The 24,856-nt window shown below is 39.2% G+C and overlaps 1 protein-coding gene across 2 annotated transcripts in view; it reads left to right on the plus strand.

The window, feature by feature from the left end:
- LOC126324755 (nudC domain-containing protein 3-like) overlaps positions 1–21,414 on the plus strand; it is a 63,463-nt gene extending 42,049 nt beyond the window's left edge. For both annotated transcript variants that reach the window (XM_049995109.1, XM_049995110.1), the window contains exons 6-7: positions 10,983–11,171; positions 20,965–21,414. In XM_049995109.1, the coding sequence (XP_049851066.1) occupies positions 10,983–11,171; positions 20,965–21,090 (315 nt within the window). In that variant the 3' untranslated portion in view covers positions 21,091–21,414. The remainder of the gene's footprint in view (positions 1–10,982; positions 11,172–20,964) is intronic.
- The last annotated feature ends 3,442 nt before the right edge of the window (positions 21,415–24,856 follow it).

The following is a 24,856-nucleotide window of genomic DNA, read 5'->3' on the forward strand; positions in this document are numbered from 1 at the left end:
TAATTTACAGGTCATAACGAATAGATTGTGGTCAGATTCACATTTGGCCCTGGAAATGTCTTCCAACTTAAAACCTGGTTCCTAAATCTCTGTCGTACCATTATATAATCTATCTGAAACCTTTAAGTATCTCCAGGCTTCTTCCATGTATGCAACCTTCTTTTATGATTCTTGAACCAAGTGTTAGCTATGATTAAGTTGTGCTCTGTGCAAAATTCTACCAGGCGGCTTCCTCTTTCATTTCTTAGCCCCAATCCATATTCATCTACTACGTTTCCTTCTCTCCCTTTTCCTACTACCGAATTCCAGTCACCCATGACTATTAAATTTTCATCACCCTTCACTATCTGAATAAATTCTTTTATTTCATCATACATTTCTTCATTTTCTTCGTCATCTGCAGGGCTAGTTGGCATATAAACTTGTACTACTGTAGTAGGTGTGGGCTTCGTATCTATCTTGGCCACAATAATATGTTCACTATGCTGTTTGTTGTAGCTTGCCCTCATTCCTATTTTCCTATTCATTATACCATACAGATATGTTATCTAAAACATTCTGCAATTTGTTTTGGTCATCTGATGACTTTACAAGACAGTAAATGACAGCATCATCTGCAAACAGTCTAAGACGGCTACTAAGATTGTCTCCTATATTAATATAGATCAGGAACAATACAGGGCCTATAACACTTCATTGGGGAACGACGGATATTACTTCTGTTTTGCTCAATGACTTTCTGTGTATTGCTACAAATTGTGACCTTTCTGACAGGAAATCATGAATCCATTCTCGCAACTGAGGCGATATTCCATAGGCACGCAGTTTGGTTAGAAGATGATTGTGAGGAACGGTGCCAAAAGCCTTCTGGAAATCTAAAAATGTGGAATCAATGTGATGTCCCCTGTCAATAGCACTCATGATTTCATAGGTGTAAATAGCTAGTTGTGTTTTGCAAGAATGATTTTTTCTGTATCCATGCTGACTGTGTGTCAATAAAGTGTTTTCTTCGAGGTAATTCATAATGTTCGAATACTGCAAATAGATGATAGTGATATGGACCTGTAATTCAACGGATTACTATTACTTCCCGTTTTGGGTATTGGTGTGACTTGAGCAATTTTCCAGTCTTTAGGTATGGATCTTCTGTGAGTGAGCGATTGTATATATTTGCTAAATATGGAGCTATTGTATCAGCATACTCTGAGAGGAACCTGACTGGTATACAGGGGAACTGACTTATAAAAAATATTGGGGGGGGGGGGGTCCCATACTGGGGGTCTTGCCCTGGGGAAATTTTCTAAAATTTTAGATGAAAAATAATGAGTTTAAGAGTTCTTTTAAGCATTTTGGAGTCATATGATCAACATCAGACCCCTGGAAACTGGACTCTCACTAACTAGACACTCCGGGAAACTCGACAAGCCTGACACATTTTTTGACTTTGAAAAAAGACACACACATGGTATTCTCATGAAAAGCTAATTTAATTTACAGTAATAATCATGCTTATAGACTATTACAGATCAGTGAATATATAGCTCTGAAATTATATTTAAATAAAACCAATATCTCAAAAGATAATGCAGTTAATAAAGTTAATACAGTATGCCTAATACTTTCAGTCAAAAAATATATAAATAGCAGCTTTTAATTGGGTCTTACACCCTAAAAAATTTAAGTATTTGAAAATAACTAATACAGTACTATAGTAATACAGTAATAAACTAATACTAATATTTCAAAACTGAAAATTTAACATTATGCATGTATGTAATTCTCTATTTTTATAAATATTTTTAATATTGCTGTAAATGCCATTATTAGGGCTAGAGTTTATCAAGAAAGGTGCAAATGTTGACCGTCTGACTGAATTGCTGAATATGAAGTCGTTGATGATTGGTTGGATATGGAATTCATCCAAAACATCTTGGTGGGCGTGAATCACAGCGAAGTTGTTAAATTGCTTCTGCCCCATTATTGAACGGAAATATGACTTCAGACATCTAAGGGCGCTTAATAACTGTTCTGCTGTTGCTGTTATTATTGGAACTACTTGGAGCAGCTTAATGCACTTCACTACTTCACATTACATCAGGCATGTTTTTTTTATGACCAGTTTTTTTATTAGCAATATCGGCTAACATATTCAATGTAAGTACACTCTCTCAATGTCTAGGTCATTTTTGAAAAACTGTTGAATTCTTCAAATTTGTTTCACCTCTGTTTACTAAAAATGAGCACTCTTGTTCAACTGCAATGACCTGTGTGTGTCCAGTTGATGCAAACCATTCAGTAATGCAACATTGCATCATTGCATCATTTCGCAAACTTCGATGTAAGTACTACTTTGGGGTTTTGAAAACGTGCAATGAGCTGGCTTCATTGTTTTCATACTTCTTTGGCATACTTTGATTCCGAGGAAGCGAAGGATCATCAACTTCTGAAGGCTTTTCTTGTAAACACAATTCCCAAAAGTGTTCAAAACAATTACACCTTTCATTCAATATACAAATCAAGCCCTCATACATTTCTTCCAGATCAGTGACACTTAGGTGAGGGCGCAGAAGTTTTTCATTGACATCCCCTACTGGGTTCAATGCATGGCAATGAAGACGTAAAAAGAAATAAGTCTGAAATTGTAATATTGACTCAAGGTAGCCTATACATTTGTAACCTGCCTCTGTTTTGTCCTCTGAATAACTTAGTGTTTTTTGAAACATTTTCTGTAAAGTTTTTCAATATTCTCAAGATACTAGAAGCTGAGATAGTCCATTGTGTCGGGCAAAGGGGTCGTAGCTTGGTTGTTGGCCCTCTCAAAGTGTATCCTTCTGAAAAGTCCCGTTCTTTTGTTGTATTACCTAAGGGTGTTTATTAAGTCCATGGCTAAAGCCATAATATCCCTCATAGACGTAAGATAGCGGAGACTGTCTACAACTGCCAAGTTTAAACTGTGAGCAGTGCAGTGCACATAGTGTGCTTTTGGTTGTATATCCAAAACGAATTTTTTTAGTTCTTTGAAATTACCTCTCATATTCAAGGCACCATCGTAGCACTGTCCTCTTAAGTTATCCATTGAAAAATGGAGATGAGCAAAAATATCTTTTAAAATACTAAACCGAGTTTGTGAGTCAGTGTTGGGGGTTTTGTATAAGCCAATACAGTCTTCGATGATTAGGGAATCATCGACAGTACTAATACAAAATGACACTTGTTCGTGAATTGAAGAATCACTTGTTTCATAAACCGTAATAGAAAAATGTTCAGTCTTCTTGATTGAAGCCAACATTTTTCTCAACACAGACTTTCCTAGTAGATCAATGATTGCACTTTGAATATCGTGGGACATCCACTTATACCATGAATGCCCTAATCAATCTTTAAACTCAGGTACGTCATTCTTTCGGAGTTCCAACAATTGAAAAAAAAAATTGGGTTTACATCTTCATGCCCTCTAAATGCTAGTCCTTGTCGGCATAGAAATTGAATGGTACTAAAAATTGTCGCAAGAGCTAAATGGCCTTTCTTCATATCACTATCTAACTGTTCATTCAATTGGGAGGCCACACTTCATTTAGTGATATAATTTAGTTTCAGAGCACCTTCTTTATGCATACTTCTTTATGCGTAAATGTATTTTCATGAAGACAGAATTTTTCCAAAGCCTTTTTCCAGTTAGAAAACTATATGGAAGTAAATGCATCTTCTTTTCTTGAAAAAAATTTTAATAAATTTTTAGCATCTGACTCTTTGCAGGTTTTGCAGAAAACTTTTTTGGTAGATGCTTCATATTCTAGCCATGTATATTTGATCAACCAAAACTTCTGAAATGATCTTCCCTTACCGGACAGTTCAGCTTTCGGCTGTGAATGGTTCTCGCCTGAAGACGAAGCATTTGACGGCACAATATTTGTTGGACATTGACTTGCAGTATCATCAGCTTTCAAGCATACTGTTTTGGTTACAAATTTACCCATTGTGAACTTTATTCACAATACACTAAGACTAAAGTAAACAAATAAAATATAGTCATATAAAATAGTCCACCAGACACTACAGTCGGAACACTAAACATGCCTGGAGCATGCACTGAACTAAACTATTCACACTGAATGACAGTGACTGCAGGGTGGGCTTTATATAGCCGTGGCGTCGTAATGCCTCAAAGTGTCAAGGCGATGCGAGGCGGAGGGTTCCAGGTACTTCTGCTCCAGTCCTTTTGATGTCACTGCAGCTGCAGCACTGGCCTGCAGGTGCCAGACTTTACCCGAAGGCTCGCACACCATGACAAATTCTAAGTGTGCCTGCAGCACCATAACACTATCATGATTCACACCACTCGTTTTCAGCTAACCTGCTTATTACCGTAATAATTGCTTAACTAATTACTGAATGTACTTTAAAAGGTAAATATCGTTAAGCAAGGAAAATAAAAAATTGTAACATAATTTTGTGATTTTACAAAGCACAATATAACTAATGATTTTCTTAAATTTAGGTTTAGGTTCTGGATTCTTTCCATCCTGCTCACTTCCTACTCCCACCTTGAAGTACCGCTGTCCACCACATCTACAACCACCTCCAAACCTCCCCCACTTCCCCTCATAGCTGACAAACCTTGTCTTGCATACCTACTATACTTACCCCACCCTCCAAAACTCCCTCTCACCACTGCACAGAATTCAGAATCTAAACAGACCTGCAGCACATTCATGAACTTTTCCTTCATGCCTTAGCCCCACAGAAATATCAGTCCTTTTCAAAGGCCTCACCTTTTGCTCCACTCCCAAATCCAATCATGCAGGGCTTGTTAAATACTTTCTCTCCTCCTCCCAGTCCCTACAGTGTAAACACTTTTTTGCCACCAACCCTACCAATCGTACTCAACCAAAGACCAATACTGAACCTTGCCTAACTCAGTTCACTCCTCCATCCAACCATGATGCACCCCCACTGCCCCCAAACCACCCCCTTTCAACTTTCCAGAATTTCTTTACTTCGAACCTTGCCTCATCATCATTCCCTGAATCCCTCAACATAAAGACTAACCTTACATCCACAGAAAGAATCGCAGTCCACTATTTAAAAACTGATCCTTACCTTATAATCCTACCTGCGAACAAAGGCTCCACCACTGTTGTTTCAAACCACAAAGATTACCTGGCGGGAGGACTACCACCTACAAACCTTGTCACAGTGACCCCATTCTAATAATCCTGCAGTATCTCCAGTCACTACTCAAATCCTTATGCCCACCCCAGTATCTCTCCCTGGAGTCCAACTCTCTGCTCACCCCTACCACTCCCTGCACTCCTATCCTCTACATGCTTCCTAAAGTCCATAAACCTAACCACCCTGGGCGCCCCATTGTGTCAGTTACTGTGCCTCCCTGAGAGAATCTCTGCTCTCTTAGACCAACACTTTCAACCTGTTACTCGGAACCTACCCTCCTATGTAAAAGATAGCAATCTTTTCCTGCACCGCCTCTCCACAGTTCCAGTCCCTTTACCACAAGGTGCTCTGCTTGTCAATATTGATGCAACCTCCCTGTACCGCTATTGAACACTACGTTTCCCAATGCCCGACAGATTCCAAACCAACCACCTCCACCCTAGTCGGCATGACCAACCATATCCTCACCCACAATTACTTCTCCTTTGCTGGTATTACCTACAAACAAATACAGGGTATGGATATGGGCACCCACATGGCACTATCCTATACCAATCTATTCATGGGACATCTAGAGGGTTCCTTCGTAAACCCCTCACCCGATCCAGATTCATTGATGACATCTTTGCTATCTGGATTGCAGGTGAGGACACCCTATCCACATTCCTCCAGAGCCGTTCCATACCAAGAAGTCCCTTCCATACTGCCTAGCCACACGTGTTCGTCACACCTGCAGTGATGAGCGGTCCCTCTCGAAATATACTGAGGGTCTCACAGAGGCCTTCTCTGACCGTAGTTATCCTCCCAACCTTGTACAAAGAGGAGCATTGCCCTTGTAACTCAGTACCACCAAGGACTGGAGCAACTGAACTATGTTCTCCTCCAGGGTTTTGACAACCTCTCGTTATGCCCTGACATGAGAAATGTTCTGCCCACTATCCTTCCCACCCCTCACACAGTGGTATTCCATTGTCCACTTATCCTACACAATATACTCATCCCTAGACAACCCCTGGTCCCAACCCCTTAGCTCATGGCTCATACCCCCGTAATAGACCTAGATGCAAGACCTGTCCCATACATCCCACCACCACCACCACCACCACCATCATGACCTACTCCAGTTCAGTCACTAATATCACCTATCCCATCAATGGCAGGGCTACTTGTGAAACCAGTCATGTGGTGTACAAGCTAAGCTGCTACCACTGTGCTGCATTATATGTAGGCATGACAACCAACAAGCTGTCTGTCTGCGTGAACGGCCGCCAACAAACTGTAGCCAAGAAACAAGTGGACCACTCTGTTGCTGAACACACTGCCAAACATTATATCCATCATTCTGATGACTGCTTCACAGCCTGTGCCTTAGTGATCCTTCCCACCAACACCAGCTTTTCTGAATTGCGCAGGTGCGAACTTTCCCTGCAGTATATCCTACATTCCCATAACCCTCCTGGCTTTATCCTTCGTTAGTCACTGTCCTCACCCTTCCAGCCCCTTCCCTGTTCCCATTCCAGTACTACCGAGCCATCATTCCACCACCACAACCAGTCCTTCTATTTCTCTCCTTTTCCGCTACTCCCCCCCCTCCCCCCCCCCCCCCCCCTCCTCACTCACTTCTCCCCTGCTTTCCATCTAAAGTGCAGCACTTAACTGTCTGTGACCTGGCCGAAAGCTTTAATTGTAAAAGTATTTTTGTTGTGCCTATCTGCGACTCAGCATCTCTGCTGTATGTTGATAGCAACTTTCCTACCAACAATGGAATTTTATCTACCCTTTCTGAATAACAGTAGGTCAATGGATGAACTTCTATGGCTTTAGTCAGCTTTCAGTGCCTTATACTCCATGATTTCAGGTTCAGTGCTTTTCATTAATGTTTTTCCTTCTCAACAAAGCTATGACAATTTGCAACTATGATCTTAATGTTTCCTAGGTCTACCATCATTCTCTGTGTGACCTGCAGGCTTTCGTACTGAACGCCTCATTGTACTTTCCCAGGAGCCACTAATCTAAACAAAAAACTGCCCAGTCTGTTTTGCACAGCCCCCACTACCTGTATTGTTAAGATTGCATCATCAATTTTGAAACTAAATATGTTACGGTGACAGTGACATAATTACAATATTCTTGTTATTAAAGACAGATGCTTTTCATGTCCATTTGTTCATAAATGTAGCTTTTATATTTTATTTATTTATTTATTTTTGTAATAGAAATTGATTCTATGTGATGTTTCATTGTTATAACAGGTCATACAGAACATTCATAACTGTAATATGTGAGATCCTTTAAAAGCCTATGCTCATGAAGTACATTTAAGTTGTATTCTGTGAGAAAAGTGAAAGAAAGACTTGAAAATGATGCTAGTGAAATTTTTCACTTCCACTGTTAGTTATAATCAAAATATCATGTAAAGACAAATAGGTATTTTGCATTTTAATTGAATCAGGCATTAAACACCACTCCTCTCAACCCAGCTGTTTCTGTCTAAATGTTGACAACATATTTTTAATCAGGTCTCAAATTAAGGCATCAGATTTATGGTAGAAGTAGCACAATTGATTTTTTGGACATTTTGTGGTTTAACACAATATTGTAGTGCCTGTGTTAAGAAGAACGAGGAAATGTTCTGAAGGAACAGGCACTGCTGTGACTACAGCCATTATGAAATGTATTCACATTTCCAAATATGAACAATCTTCGATTGTGTAAGGGAATGACAATGAAAATTTGTGCCGGACCAGGTCTTGAATGGGGATTTTGCAATTCGTGAGCAGTCGCCTTAATCGCTTTGGCTATCCACATGACTCACATCCAGGCCCAAACTTCCATGTCAGCATTTAGGCATCACAACCTGTACTTGTACATACAGTATGTAATTCCTGTATGGGGGCGGACATTTTAATTGAAGGTCATTGCTTGGTATCAGCAGTTAAATATGATATTACGGTGCCTATGTTATTAAGAACAACATTGCAATGTTACAAAGGAACAGCCACTGACTGTTCACATGAAGTGAGAAATGCAGGTTCAAGTCCTGGTGCAGCACAAATTTTCGCTGTTGTCATTCCCTTATACAGCTGATGGTTTTTGTTATTCACAACTGCGAATACATTTCATGTATAGAAATCGTACAGTCGGCTGAGCCATTTTGTGTAAAGAAAGCTGACACATTAAGATCTTTATTGAAATGAATGCAGTTTTTGGATGAGCATGAGCAGACACAGGTATATGGCCATCTTTCACTTATTTTGCTAAAAATCCAAAGCCAGGACACTCAAACAGGATGATCGATTATATAAAATAAGACCTATACTAAATTATTTTAACTGTAGAATGTGTCATGTTTATTATCCAGGAAGGCATCTATGTGTAGATGAATCAGTGATGTTTTGGAGGGGGAGATTGTACTTTAGGCAATATATATGAAACAAAAGGCATACATATGGCATCAGAACGTACATGCTAAACAACTGGATGGTTTTGTAAATATGTACACTGTGTACATGGGGATGCTTGATGATACGGGTGGAAATATCGTGCTGGAAAGATTGTTTTGCATTTGTTTAGGAGGAGCTGCATGTTCTTTGTAATATTTACATGGAAAATTACTGCAGTACCTTTGTGTTAGCTAAAAAGTTATTGAATCTGAAAACGCATTCTAGTGGCATGCTGTTATTAAATAGGAGGAGCACTTCAAAAAAGTAGTATCTGCAGAACTGAGTAACGGAAACAAAATTTTTCACTAATTGCAAGGCATGATGATCAATAAATGGAGGGATAGATGAGAGGCTAGTTACAGTTCCACAATGGTTCAAGTGACGGTCGTGCCAACAAACAATCTCAAAACCACCACCAATTGTCAAAGACAACACACATATGTCTGGGACTAATAGGCAGAAATACATGCTGTCATATAATTTATATGAACGGAAGACTGTCCATTGACGTAAAAAAAATTATTTTCTCACTTGATTGGCCTGCATCTTTTCAGTTTGCATCATCTTAACAAATATGTGGGAAGTAAAATCACACAGTATGATTACAAAATAAAAATAATAAAGGGGCTACTTCCTCCAATGGAAATTTGGAGAGATGTGAGAAAGAGACCTCGTAATGAAACACACGTTGTGCGAAAGTGGGTACCTACCAAAGGGAAAAATCAAATCATGTGAAAGAGATGTAAAAAGTGCACTGAACAGGGCAAGTGTACTGACATACCGTATGAGTGTAGAGATTGTTGGAACAATCCTTGGTACTTTATGAACTGCTCTGTGATAACATGATTAGAGAGCATTTTGTTTTACAATGGATATTGTTAATATTCCCAGAGTTTTTTCTTCTTTTTGCTGTATTAAAATTAGCTTATGTTTCGATGTTTTATCATTGCTTCAGTGCTTTCATTGCGCCCCCCCCCCCTCCCTCCTCTAAGATGGGCATTTACATGCTCCTGGCACTTGCTAGGTTAACACACAATCCAAGTGTGACTGATGCTTATTACAAGAAAAAAAAGGGGGGGATAAGATGATCTTTTAAAGCAGTAAGATCCCATCCCACAGACTCTTACTTTGATTGTTTGGTAAAAGGAGTGATTGAGACTTGCAAGTGCACCAGTAAATTTAATGGAGACAGTGACCTATAAATCTAATGAAGCATGCTGAGTGGTGCTAAACAGAATTTTCACAAAGAGGAAAACTTTCAAACTTAATGCCAAAGGTGCTGGGATGATATCCATTTCTCTTTTGCTATATAATTCCAATCTGGTTGCAGAAGGCAGCTTGTATTTTTTTTCACCCTCAGTTGATTGCAATTGCTCATGCGAACTACATTTGTTAATTCATAATAAATGTGATAAAGATTATGTAAAAAATGAACCTGATGGGATTCAAATCCCCAACATTAAGCTTAACAGCTTAAGTGCTAGGCTGTGGCACCATTCTGAAAATTAGTTGGTTGACTGTTTCAGGAATTGGAATTTTAACACCTAACTCCAACAGTTGCATTATGCCGCTCTTGTGACTTCTGCCACTGGAGTTCAGTGAACAGCTCCTTGACTCTTTCACATTTATTAAATGAACCTGTGATGAAACACTTCTCTCTTCTTTGGATCTTCTATCAATCCTACTTGCTGTGGGTCCCAAACTGAGGAGCAATAGTCAGATACCGATTGTATGACACTTTTGTAATCTTTCAATCTTTCATTTATATAACAACAAAAATAATACACTATTGACAATATAATGCAAGTGAATAGGTGAAAAAATGTACTCGCCAAGCTGCAGCAGGAGAACACACACACACACACACACACACACACACACACACAATGTGTAACTTTTACAAGCTTTCTGATCCAGAGGCTCCTTCTTCCTGCATGTATTGTGTGGCTAGACTGTGAAGGCAAAATAAGTGAAATTTCAGATCATGCAGAAGCATAAAAATAGACAGAAAAAAATTATAGGATGAACATCATAGTCATGTAGATAATGTGTTAACAAAATTGCAAAAACAGCATTGCCTCGAGAAGAGTACAGTCCCTTGAAGAGATAAGAAAGCAGCCTGAGAAATTGAGAAGAGCTTTTCCATGTGTCATCATTGAAGTAGCTCAATAGAAACTTGCTGAGCAAATTATAATATTTTATCATGTTTCTCCAAATTATAGTATTTTAGCATGTTTCTCCAAATTACAATATTTCATACCATAGATTCCCTCCTTATATAACTTTGTAGTATTAATTTTCATAATTTCTAGCAGACTGTTAATTGAGAACAAGTAAACTGAGGTTTGTTATTACATTTCACTTTAGATTCACTTGGAGAAAACAAAAGAGCGTTGGTGGGAGGCACTTCTTAAATCAGAACCAAAAATCGATTTAACACAGATTGATGCGAGTCGACCAATGGATGAGCTGTCTGAAGAAGAACACATGAAGATTGAAGAACTTATGTGGAATGAGCAGCGCAAAATGAAGGGTCTGCCAACTTCTCAAGAACTGGTAAGTGTCGAGACTGTACATGGATTATAACAAAATTATAGTTTTGTACAGAAAATGTTTGATTAGTTACACTTCTACTACCAAAAACCCCATTTTGCAAAAATCCAGTTTCAAGCTTCATGCTTGTTCTCAAATACAATATCTCAATAAGAGATGCATGCTTGACACATAGGTGAAACCTAGTTTATGTTTGGCAGATGAATGTCAGATTAATGTAAGAGATCATGTATTATATGAAATCAATTCCTCAGCCTATTTACATTCAGACATTGAGTCTTTAAACATACAGGTCTTGGTGTGATAGTATTTGGATTGTAGTTGTTTGATGAGGTTGCAGTGTATCAGGTGATGAACATAACTAAGCCACACTGTTGTTAGTCTCTGTAAGGTACTAGTATGTCTCTGTAAATGCATTCACAATTGAACTGTTGCTGGAACTTACCAGGTTGTATCACACTGCACAGCAATGAAGAGTTTCACATAATACATCTCCTGTTCTGTTTTTGTAGTTGAGAATAAGTGTGGACACTGAAACCAACATAATAGAACTTAGAATTTCTGAGGGTTGATGTTGTGCAATTAAATGTTTCATTCCTTAAGTCAACATAGCTGTACCATTACAAAATGAATAAAATTATAGCAACTGTAATTGAATTGTTTATTTCAAAAGTTTCATAGAATAGATATTTTAAGGTTTTTGTCAAAGTTGTTGTGAATGAATGTGATGAGCTACACACAGGTAGTTATCAAAACCAAAATACTCTGAGAATGCAGCTTTCCTTGCCTCACCTAAGATTTTATTTTTGAATGTAATCTTTGAGAGATATGAACAGTATGATGAAGGAAAGTGCACTTAAGTACAGGAGCAGCTCATCTCCTGTGTCAACCATAAAACTTTGCAAGCACGTCAAGAATTACACTAGACTCTCGTTAATCTGCCCATTCCTGGCACATACGGGTGCCGGATTAGCGGAATTCCAGATTATTAAGTGTCTGAAATTTATTTTATTCATTTATTTTGTCTTTTACTTATTTTGGAAATGTAGGGGATGTAGTGTACTGTACTTTATTAAAATGAAGGATACAATTTTAAAACATAGAGGATATACTTTATTAAATCCAAAAGTACATTAATTTTCAAAGAAAACTTAGTCCTTGAGTGTATACTGTACATTTTTTTTATTTATTTTTATTTATGCCCTCTCTTACATCTAACCAGGCATTCTACTTATTTTACAGTCATATGTTTTAGTAGGCATGTTAAACTACATCTAATACAAAAAGTGAGATAAACAATTAGAAAGGTACACCTCGAAAAATACATTATTGAAGAGAAAGATTTTATATAGGAGTGCTGGCAGCAGGGAGTGTGAGGGAGACTCAGGGTGAAGGGAGGAGAAGAATAGAGACACATGATGAAACATGATTAAGGAAAATATAAAGGAAAAGAAGACTGCGTGGCTAATAGAGATAGACGAAGTGGAAGGCATCTCAGGAGCAAGATAGGAGACGCTAGCTTTTCTATTTGACAGATGAGAGGATTGGCCTTGCACATTAATTTTGTGGAGAATTTTATGCGGATGATAGTAGGAAATGCTTCAACTTCTTCTTAAAAGCAACAGTAGATTGAATTTTCGTCAAGGTAAGGGGCAGTTTGTTCCAGAGGCGGACAGCGGCAACTGAGAAGGAGTTTGCAAAAGTTTTTGTTTTGTGAGTGGGCACAGTTAGGATACCAGATAAGAGTGACCTCGTGTTTCGATTATGATGGCATGACAGGTTTTTAATCTCTGAAGCTAGGTACTGGGGTGCTTGCGCGACGAGGAGTCGGTGAAGTAGACACATATTGTGGTAGTCACGCAGTTTGTCCGGCTGCAGCCACCCTAGCTAGGAGTATGAAGCACTAACATGATCATATCGGCGAATGTTGCAGGTGTAACGCACACAGGCATTCATGGTTAGCTCTAGCCGTCTTTTGTTTTCACTACTCATGCCTTGTTGAATCACATCACAATAGTGGAGGTTTGGTAGAACGAGTGCTTGCACGAGCTGGCGTTTCAAGTCCTGTGGGAATATGTTCCGAAACTTTTTGAGAGCATAGAGACAAGCAGACGTCTTTCGGCACACTGCGACTGTATTCTCCGCCCCGTTGAGATGCTCGTCCAAAGTTACACCCAAGTTCTTCACTGTTTTCTGATATGGTATTGGAGTACCTTCGAGCAGAACAGGAGGTAGCCGTTCGCGGAAATCTGAACTTATTAATTTTTGATGGGCTATTAAGATTACTTGCGTCTTTTTTGCATTTAATTTAAGCCCCAGGTTTTTCGCCCATGTCACTACTGAAGACAGATCATCATTCATCAGAGCGATTGCAGTGTTTACGTCTTCAGGTCTGACGCTTAGGTAGAGCTGGAGGTCGTCGGCATAGAAATGATGTTTACAGGAGGACAAAACCGATGAAATATCGTTGACATATAAAGAAAACAAAAGTGGTCCTAAGACTGATCCTTGTGGCACTCCCGAAGAAACATGTTTCCAGGAAGATTTTTCATTTGCGCAGACAACACATTGCTGTCTGTCTTTTAAGTAGCTTTCAAACCATCTCATTGCACTATCAGAGAAGTTAAGCTGTTGCATTTTTCTGAGTAATATGTCAAAGTTAACAGTGTCAAAAGCTTTGCTGAAGTCCAGTAGCGTCAATATTGTTGCCTTTCGATTGTCGATGGCATATTTCAGGTCATCAGTTACTTTAATTAGAGCAGTGTTTGTGCTGTGATGTTTACGGAAACCAGATTGAAATAGTCATATAGACTGAATTCATGCAAGTGTTCAGTGATTTGGTCATGAACAATATATTCAAGTGCTTTGGAAACAGCAGGCAGTATGCTAATTGGTCGGTAATCACTAGGCAGTTGTGGGTTTTCGATCTTAGGGATGGGTCGAATTATGCTTCTTTTCCATGCAGTGGGGTATATTCCGTTCACGAGGGAAAAATTAAATATGTCAGTTAAGACAGGTACTAAGATATTGGCGACATTCTTAATCATGGTTATACCGATACTGTCGTTGCCTATTGCATCAGAAGAGATTCTCATTATTGCTTTTCTTGCTGTATTTGTTGTTACATGTTTTAGATGGAAGGTAACGTTGTTAGTTATCCTTTTTGGGGATTCTTGTGGACGGTAATTATCAGCCGTGCTGGTATTCAGAGGTGCATAGAAGAATTCATTTAATTCGTTAGCTGACACATGAAAAGTAGTTTCCGATTTTGCCTTTCCGACCCCCAGGCTACGGAGATTCTTCCATAGAGTCTTGGGTGTCAGATCGCTGCATACAAGGGAGCGAGCGTGCCTGATTTTTGCATTCCGAATGCATTGTTTCACTCTGTTCCATAGCTTTCTATACTCTTCGAAACGCTCAGGTTTCAGATCTGCCTTGAAACGCCTGTGGGCAGCATCCCTATTAGTCATCATTTGATGTAATTCAGTTGTCAGCCATGGAGCAGGAGATTTTCTTACACGGACTGTGTGCACAGGTGCATGTTTGTCATAGAGGGCAGTGAGTTTATCACCAAGTTCATTAATTTTGCCGTCGATTGTAGGTTCTCTGATTATTTGATGCCATGAGATTTCTGAGCAATCGGCTGTTAGAGCGTCAAGGTCAATACGTTTCATGTTCCTACAAGTTATGTAACGTGATTTGATCCTTGGGGGCTGCACAGAGTAGGCCAGGAATATTACATCATGTGCTGAGAGGCCAGGGGCTGATGATTGACCAACATCTCTTACTTTGTCAGTCCGTTTCGTTGCGATCACGTCTATAAGAGTATGACTGTGCGCCGTATGGTGTGCAGGTTGTAATGGAAGAATGTTCATGCTATTGCAACTAAACAATCTTCTTAGGTTTATTGCGGAGGGAGTGTCTCTTAGCAGGTCTATGTTCAAGTCACCCATTACGATGACATGTTCGTATTGACACTGAAGTGAATGTAATTGCGACTGGAAGGAACTCATTGAGCTTATTTTTGGCGGCTTGTACACGATGCCAGTCAAGAATTTCCGACTTTGTATATTTATTTCAATGAACATGAATTCAGCCTCTTTTTCTTCAGCAGGATTTGACGTACATAAGACTTTCGCTTTGAGATCTGTTTGTATATATGCACCGACCACGCCACCTCGCTTTTTTGATCTGTCTGCCCTAAGAAATGTGTACCCTGGGAGATGAATAGATGCAGAGGATATGTGTGGTTTCAACCAAGTTTCGGATAAGAGGATTACGTGGTAGTTTAGTTGGTTGAAGAGGAGGCTAAGTTCTTCGTAATGCGCAGGTAAAGACTGAATGTTGCAGTGCGCTGCTAAAAGCTCGGACGCGTTCCGCTGAGCAGCCTGGAGTAGGGTGGCAGACTGGTTGGTCCCTTTGTTAGGCACTACCTGCCGCGAGGGGCACTGGCCGGTGTTTCCGCCAAGTGACATAATACAGGGGCGTCCGAGATTTTGCGCGCCCTGTTTGTGACTCCACGAGTGCCGAAAGAAAGGCGACTGCAAGAGATTTCCTGAGGTTGCGGGAGTATAGAAAATGGATTAGTGGTATTCGGTGCAGGGAGAATATGACCAAAATGGTGACGGCTGTGTGTCACTGACTATCCTATGTCGTAAGAGGAGAGATGTAATTAGAGTATTTGAAATAAAGGAAAGGGGAGTGATTTAAGAGGCCGATGCTGCCATCAGAGAGAAGTAAGCGTAATATTTAGTAGTTTATCGTAGGAAGCTAGAATTAAATTGAAATTTACTAGAGTGATACTGGTAGTGATTATCGTAGGAAGCTACAATTAGATTTAAATTTGCTAAAGTGATACTGATAGTGATTTTTGTTATGAGCAATTTAAACCGAAGAGATGGTTGACTAATGAACTAAAGGAGAGACTAATAATTGCAATAGAACTATTACAGAATGGAAGAGAATAAACTGAGAAAATGAAAAAAAGTATTAGCAGTAACTAAAACTAAGCAATGGCTACAGCTAAAGACACAAAAAAATAGTAAAAAAGTTAATACAGTTACAAAAACAATTAGTTGAAGGTACAAATAATTAAAAAGTTAATACAATTACAAGACTATATCTGAGTATAGGACTGTTAAAATTTGCAAATGGTGTTAAGTTTGACTTTTGGCTCGAGTAGGTTCACTTAATACTATTTAGTTCTGTCCTGTTTGTGACTGTCTTCTTTCCAGCTGCAGTCTTAATGATTACTCTGCCATCCTGAGTCCACACATTCCTAAGACCGAAATGGGATATGGCACTGTTTAAAATCTTTAGGCGCTCGTGTGTCAGATCTTCCCTTATTGTAAGCCCTGTCCTTGCTAACTACTTCTTCTGGGTAAAGATCTCAGCCCTTTTTCGGTACGACACAAATTTAATTATTATTGGACAAGGTTTGGTAGCACCTGGTAGTTTTCGTCCCACCCGGTGGCTCCTGTCAATGTCTGCCTTGGTCACTTCAACGCCTAATTTTTCACGCGCAACCTGTATAAGCAGGTTGTCCGTGTCTTCTTCTTTATTTTCTGCTACTCCAAACAGTCGTAGACTATTTCGCCTTTGGTACTGTTCTAGCTCGTCTGTGGCGGCAGATAGTTTCACTTCCAACTCTCGTGCCTTTTTCTCATATTCAGACACAGACTTTTTTAGTGCTGTAATTTCGGCAGTATTGGCCTCAACAGTTTCACGCATTTTGGCCAATACTGCTGGCGTTACAGTATCTGATATGGTGCCTGCTATCAGATAGAGATTGTTTTTATCGCGAAGCGCAGCGTTTACCTCAGAGCGGGCCAGCTCCGCTATACCGGGAGCCGCGGCCGCACCTTCCGCCAGGAGCAGGCCCGCCGCACCTGCTGCTTCCCCGCTGCTGGACGCGCTGCTGTTGACTCTTCTGTTTACCATTTTCTCTCAGATATTGGCGGAGCACAGAAAAAAAGTAGCACTACTGCACAGAACACTGTTGTTTACACGATTTCCACTTGTACTAGACAACACCACCTGCGAGAACACCTTCGAATTCGACTAAAATTTCGCGAGCCGAACTTAACACGTGTTACACTGCAGCCGCCATGTACATGGTTATAGAGTCATATCAGTTGTTATGAAACATGCCCCTAATTTTTAATTATCACAATGATGATACACAATGGCGGCATGCTTTATCACGCAACTGCTTTACAAGCATATATCTGGCTGTTGCCTAAGGTACTCCAGGAAGACCTCGGCAGCTTCAGCACCAGCAGTATGAGAAATCTTCATGCTCTCTCCTCCTGTGTCCTCTTCTTCATCACTTTCGTCATTACTTTCTTGCAAGCTTTTGATTATGTCTTCATCTGTTAAAGTTTGGTCTGTATTACAGTTTTCCTCATTTAGCCACATAGTAACACCTTCATCGTCAATTTCTTCTCCTTATGGAAGGTTGTGGAACATGTCACTGTACAAAGTAATTGATAATTCCAAATTGACTGGCTCATCACTGTCACTCACTGACTACTGAATCCAACTTGGCATCAACGGATGGCCACCATTTTCTCCAGCTCTTCATTATGATAGCACTCTCCACTTTATCCCATGCTTTGGCTGCTTGGAAAACATCATCACATATGTTAATTGCTTTCCACACCCTCAGCATAGTCTCAATAGAGTTGTTTTCACTTTCGTTCAGCAAGGAGATGAGAAGCGAATGTCGGTAATGAAATTCAATTGATTCCAAAATTCCCCGGTCCATGGGCTGAATTGTGGCTGTCACATTGGGTGGGAAAAAGAGTGCTTGTACATCTGTACCATTGGACTTTAGAGAAACATCTAAAGGATGACTGGGAGCATTGTCAATCATAAGGATAACTTTCAGTGGAAGATTTTTCTTCTTTAGCTCTTTTCTCACTGCTGGTACAAACGTTTCATGGAACCACTGAGAGAATATTTGTCTGTCCATCCACGCTTTTTCTGAGTGCAATTTTGCACTGGTAGAGTATTTATATCAGTGTGTTGAAAACAATGTGGTTGTTGGGATTTTCCAGCACTATAAGTGGTAGTTTATGACTCATTACAACACACCATTAATGTTATCCACTGTTTCTGTTGCTTGTAACCATAAGCTTTCTTCTCGTTCTTGGCAGCTAATGTTTTTGAAGGAAGCATCTTCTAAAAGAGGCCTGTTTCATCAGCTTTATTCAAGGCATCATCAGTTAAATCTTCTTCTTGTATTATCTTTTGTATCTTGCTTACAAACTACAGCATCATTATCGTTATCTGAGTGACTTTCTTCAATGACTGTCAGCTGCCAAATGTCATATCGTTTTTTCCAGTGCGATAGCCAACCTTCGCTCGCTGCAAACAAGTTACTACCACCAAAGTTGTTTGTTAAATGCAGCTGCTTTTTCCTTTATAATTGGGCCACTGACTGAAATTTCTTTACTGCATTGTTGTATGAACCATCAATAAATGGCTACGTCCAGTTCTCCATTTCTCACTCTTTTGTATAACCTTCCATTTTCCCAACTCGCTATCCATTTGTGTTGAGTACTGTCAAATAACATCTTCTTTCTTTTTGATGTCATAGATAGCTGCTAGACCAACACTGAACTTGGCAGCAATGGCTTTCTGCGAAGAACCTAAATTTAACTATTTATAGTCTAAAATTTCGAATTTCTGCTTGAGGTCCAGCATAACGTGTTTCCTTTTAGAAGACATGATTCCAAACTGTGAAGTAAGCTGCCATATCAAATACAGTATAGAAAGCATTGTTTAACTAAGCATTGTTGCACATGTTTTTGGATGTGCGCCGGATTACTGAGAGGCTGGACTACCCAGGGCTGGATTAGCAAGAGTCTAGTGTACTGATAACAAAGCTTTTCCTCCCTCTCCCTCTTCTTCTGCCCTCCGCCGTCTCCTGTCTCCCTCCTATACCAACTGTAACTGTGTGACATTATTATTAGGGATGCATCAGGTGTTGCTTTGTCCACACATTGATGTGGTCAATGTAAATATAGCAAACTGCAAGCGTAACAGTTTTTATTGCGATGACACTTGATAATGTCCAAGGGAGCAAAATTAGCTAACTGCCAAACAGTGCAATATAGTGTTTATTTAAAACCTAACTACTGCACTGATTACAAAGTGTTAGTTCTCTACTGACACTCAATTGGTATCCAAAAGTTGATCAGTTAGATGAAGCAGAAAGCAGGATTCATTAGGCAGCATCTTGCAAATTGGTGAAGTTTAATACCTAATTCTTATATGCAAATTGCAGCTTTTTCAAACACTGAATCTTCATTAACATATATGTAATTGCCATTGAATTTCATATGCTAAGTTTTCCCTAATGTATTGTTTTGTGTGTAAATTCATTCGTGCACCACCTCATTTTGGCATTGAGCTTCTCCATTGTAGTAAGCTACTTTCTTCACACAGCCTTATAGTTAAGTTTTGTCTCTTACTAATGGCAAATGCCCCTCTTCAGGTTTTCTGTTGTTTATTTGCAAAACTTCCATGTGATTACAGAAATTAACTCATTGTGTCAATGATAGTGCGTGTTTGCTATGAAGCATGTGAAAATTCTCCCTTATTCAAGCTCATGGATTACTATTTGGTAGAGTGGTATGCAAACTTATTTTCAGCATCTGTAAAGATAAAAATATCCAAACTTAAACTACAGTTACATGAAAACAGAAAAAAAGATAACTAAAAATTGGTATTAGACAAGGATGGGACAAAAACACGAGATATAAAGTTGCTGGTTCCTTATAGAGAGGAAGAGCATGAAGAGAGCAAGACTATGCCACATACTTTAGGGAGGCACAGCAGGTGAAAATGAGGTGATGGTTCTTCCATCACTCAATTCTTCCATCACTCAATTTCTGAATAGTTGTTTCCTCATGCCATTTCCTCTAATTTACCAACTAAATGAACCTTGATTTCACTTATTTTCATGCCCGTGTCTTCTATAACATCATGATTAGAATATGCTTTACAAGGCAATTGGGTATAGATGAAATATGGATATATATGACTCTACATAATTAAAACTGCCAACATTTTGTAAATTTGTCTGTGTTTGATCCTTGTGGAAATAAATTTGTAATGTTTTAACTTTTTCTTTGCAGTCATCGCCAGCTCACATTATTGCTCTTAGTTTTAGTGCATGGAAGAAGGTGTCAGAGAGAAGGCAAATACTAAGTGGTGTTGCCAGTTTGCTCTTTGTCTCTGTATCACACTTCACACTCACTTCCTACCTTTGTAACTGACAACACAGAGGTGAATGGACCGCTGTGTCTGTTTCTGATCCTTCTGAGTAAAATTTATATGCTCAGAAAATTCTGAGTAAAATTTATATGCTCAGAAAACTATCTCTTTCGCTTCTTGATGTAATACTTGCCGTGTTTGCTTTATGCTGTGCATAATGAACATAATATGATCTGTACATCTCAGCATACCAGAACTAACATGAATATCAGTGGTAAATATTCTACATGCACCCCAAAGTATTCTCAACAAGCTCACGTAGCAAAATGACTCTGCTGGCTGGGGTTCATTGGTACACTTCTCATTGCTGCTGGCACATAGCCCTACGGCTCACTACCTCATGTATATACCAAAACAAACAGTGGGAAGTCCAGGGAGGAACATTAGCAATATGGAAAGGATGCTACTCACCATGTAGAGAAGGGGTTGAGTCATAGCCATATTGCTGCTACTATAACCCATGTTTCTTTTGCTGCAGATTTTTTAAAGAGTATGTCATTATGTTCTGTTTCAGGGGCTGTCAAACATTTTAAAGGACGCATGGGACAAAGAAGGGTCGCCTTTCAAGGGACGTCCCTATGACCCTTCATTGTTGAGTTTCGCAAGTGGTTCATGCACTATCCAACCAGATGGGAACTAAATAAACTATGTACACTTTTAAAGTTTCGTGATGTATTCATCTTCAGAAGTTTATTATGAGTGTAGAGATCCCACAACTCAGTAACATCGTATTGCACAGTTGCATCGTATTGCACATGTTTTGTAATAGATATACAGAAAAATGTTGTGATTTCTTTTTAGAATTATGAACCTCATTTGTTTCTTCTTGTTTTGCCTGTCATACTTCGATGTGTCTCTTGTTCAATCTGGAACTTGTATCAAAGTTGTGTGGAAATGTGTATTTTTCATGAGCTGTTGTTATTTCAGTTAAAAAATATATATAGTCATTTTAATTGTAAAATAATTGCCATCTGGTGTCATGTGGGAAATGTGAAGGGAATTTGTTACTTTTGAAACGCATAATGCATTACGGGGGGGGGATACATTTTGCAGGGAGACATCTTCCGTAGCAGTTGCTGTACACACTTAAAACCACTGGCAACACTGGAGAAATATATTAAGTACTAGGGACTGGTGATCAATTAAGTTTTTCACAGTGCTTGTGTGATTACATGGATTGAAATATGAGAATCCCTCAACACCTACACCAACCACTGCTTCCAAGCTCCGTCTCCCGTGGCTACTTCACTGATCTTGTACACAAACAAATCTGGGTTGTTTCTATACAGTTTCCACTTCCAAAAAGATCAGAAACACTACCATTATCACTCGGGCCTCGAATGCTGTACAGCCGTCTCCGATGTAAAACCAGTCCCGTGCTCCCACAGTCACCTACTCCAGCCCAACCATTGGTAAATCTTATAAGTCAGAGCAACTGCAAAACCTTGCATGTTGTTTACCAACTAACTTGTGCTCACTGCACTGTATTATAACTGAGCGTGCTATGGGAACATCCAGTATCCAGTTGCTGAGCTGTGACTACTGACTGCTTGCTGCAGAACGTGGGCTGCTCTGAATCACCCACGCGATTCTGGGTTCCCTGAACTCCAGAGGTGTGATAACGCTCCACTGTACAACCTCTCTTGTCCCCAAGGAAGGAACAATTAGTTCCAAAAGCTAGGAAGTTGATAATGTTTACTTTTATGTGTGTCTACCATCAGTATGACACGTTTCACTTCTGAAAGGTAAGCACTGAGCAGAACATTGTCTAATATTTTATTAGTTCTATTGATTAAATTTTCCTTTTGTATGTGTATTTGTTCCGTAGAAACACTGGAACACGTGAGGCAATATTGACCCTACGACTTATCTTAGAAGAAAGGTTAAGGAAAGCCAAACCTACATTTCTAGCATTTGTAGACTTAGAGAAAGCTTTTGACAATGTTAACTGGAATACTCTCTTTCAAATTCTGAAGGTGGCAGGGGTAAAATACAGGGAGCCGAAGGCTATTTACAATTTGTACAGAAAGTAGATGGTATCTATAAGAGTCGAGGGGCATGAAAGGGAAGCAGTGGTTGGGAAGGGAGTGTGACAGGGTTGTAGTCTCTCCCCGATGTTATTCAATGGGTATATTGAGCAAGCAGTAAAGGAAACAAAATAAAAATTTGGAGTAGGTATTAAAATCCATGGAGAAGAAATAAAAACTTTGAGGTTCGCCAATGACATTGTAATTCTGTCAGAGACAGCAAAAGACTTGGAAGAGCAGTTGAACGGAATGGATAGTGTCTTGAAAGGAGGATACAAGATGAACATCAACAAAAGCAAAACGGGGATAATGGAATGTAGTTGAATTAAGTCGGGTGATGTTGAGGGAATTAGATTAGGAAATGAGACACTTAAAGTAGTAAAGGAGTTTTGCTATTTGGGGAGCAAAATAACTGATGATGGTCGAAATAGAGAGGATATAAAATGTAGACCGGCAATGGCAAGGAAAGCGTTTCTGAAGAAGAGTAATTTGTTAACATCGAATATAGATTTATGTATCAGGAAGTCGTTTCTGAAAGTATTTGCTTGGAGTGTAGCCATGTATGGAAGTGAAACATGGACGAGAAATAGTTTGGACAAGAAGAGAATAGAAGCTTTCGAAATGTGGTGCTACAGAAGAATGCTGAAGATTAGATGGGTAGATCACATAACTAATGAGGAAGTATTGAAAAGGATTGGGGAGAAGAGAAGTTTGTGGCACAACTTGACCAGAAGAAGGGATCGGTTGGTAGGACATGTTCTGAGGCATCAAGGGATCACCAATTTAGTATTGGAGGGCAGCGTGGAGGGTAAAAATCGTAGAGGGAGACAAAGAGATGAATACACTAAGCAGATTCAGAAGGATGTAGGCTGCAGTAGGTACTGGGAGATGAAGAAGCTTGCACAAGGTAGAGTAGCTTGGAGAGCTGCATCAAACCAGTCTCAGGACTGAAGACAACAACAACAACAACAACATCATCATGTGTATTTGGATTTATTGCATTTTAAAGTCTGTGCTGCAGATGTTGAATAATTTACAGAAGAAATGGTGAGAATATATGTAATATGGTAATACAAAATTAAAGGGCTAAAATTTGTAAACACATATTAAGATACAGGTTTCCCAACATCTTTTCAGACAAATGCTTGCAGAGTACTTAAGCCAGTTCCCTTCTTCATCCTTTCATGACTGGTTACCACATATCACTAAAGTAAACAATACTATTAAAATGCAACTTACCTCTATTGGAAATCTGTAAGACACACAACAGTGTCATTGGGAACTAGGTGATGGGACACTGGTCACTATTTTTTATCAGAGAGAAATAATATGAAAGAAACTGCATTATATTCCTCAGGAGAGGAAACATAGATCTAGGCATTAAATGTGAAAAAAGCGTGTGGAAAAGTGTAGTCAATCTTGATGTGCAATGGTCCAAGCAGTGGCAAAATGTACTACAACAGAAAACTGCAGAAGGCTGGAGATACTCACATGAAAAGCTGTGCAGAATTGTATTCTTGTGCATGAAATGTCTATCAAAAGACATTGCAGTGAATACAACACAAACCTGTTAACGTTTCTAGGTGTATGTAACAATTCTGGAAACTCGTTCACGTAAAACAATGTACACATTCAGTACCAGTCACTGGATTTACTTATCAGTAAAAAAAAAGATAATTTACAAGATTGATTCTCGTAAACTAACTTCCAGAAATGGAGAGAAACTATTTCTGTCATTTTTTGTTATGATATTTTCCCTACTGTGGTGGTTTTAGTAGCCACAGGTTTTTTCCAGTTTATTTCAATATTTCTCATTTTGTCTGTGATTGCATCAAACACAAGGCAATGGAACTGCAGATATTTGAACATAGATAATTATGTAATGTTTTTCTTAAGTGGATCTCCATTGTGTACAAGTACAAGCCACCAAGATTGCTGCTCCCCCCAAAGTAAAAATTTTAAACAATTCCCATAAAGACCACTAAAGCCTTATTATCCACACTTTCGAAAGACAAATTCATATCAGTAAACGAGGTTCTGCAGTAATGCAGTGAAAATGAGTTGTTGTGTGTGGGCAGTCCATTAATTCTGTTTGCACCCACCCTTTCACCATCTTTCAATAACATATTGTCTAAGGAAAGAGACAGGGAAAAATAACTTGCCCTTAACTTATTCCATTGTGCAATGGAATTTTATTGGATGTAAGATTCATGTGTAGGAGCAAGGCAAGCCTCATTTTTACATCTCAATGAGCCCACTTCAAACCATCTGATATTGTGTAGTAAGGTTCTGCAATCATAAAGGAATTTAACAAAACTCACCCTTACTGGCAGTTGTCATTGTTTCTTTGGTGGTTTTTGTTTTATGGTTATTATGCAA

Source organism: Schistocerca gregaria, chromosome 2 (assembly GCF_023897955.1).
Source record: "Schistocerca gregaria isolate iqSchGreg1 chromosome 2, iqSchGreg1.2, whole genome shotgun sequence".
Taxonomy (NCBI): Eukaryota; Metazoa; Arthropoda; class Insecta; order Orthoptera; family Acrididae; genus Schistocerca; species Schistocerca gregaria.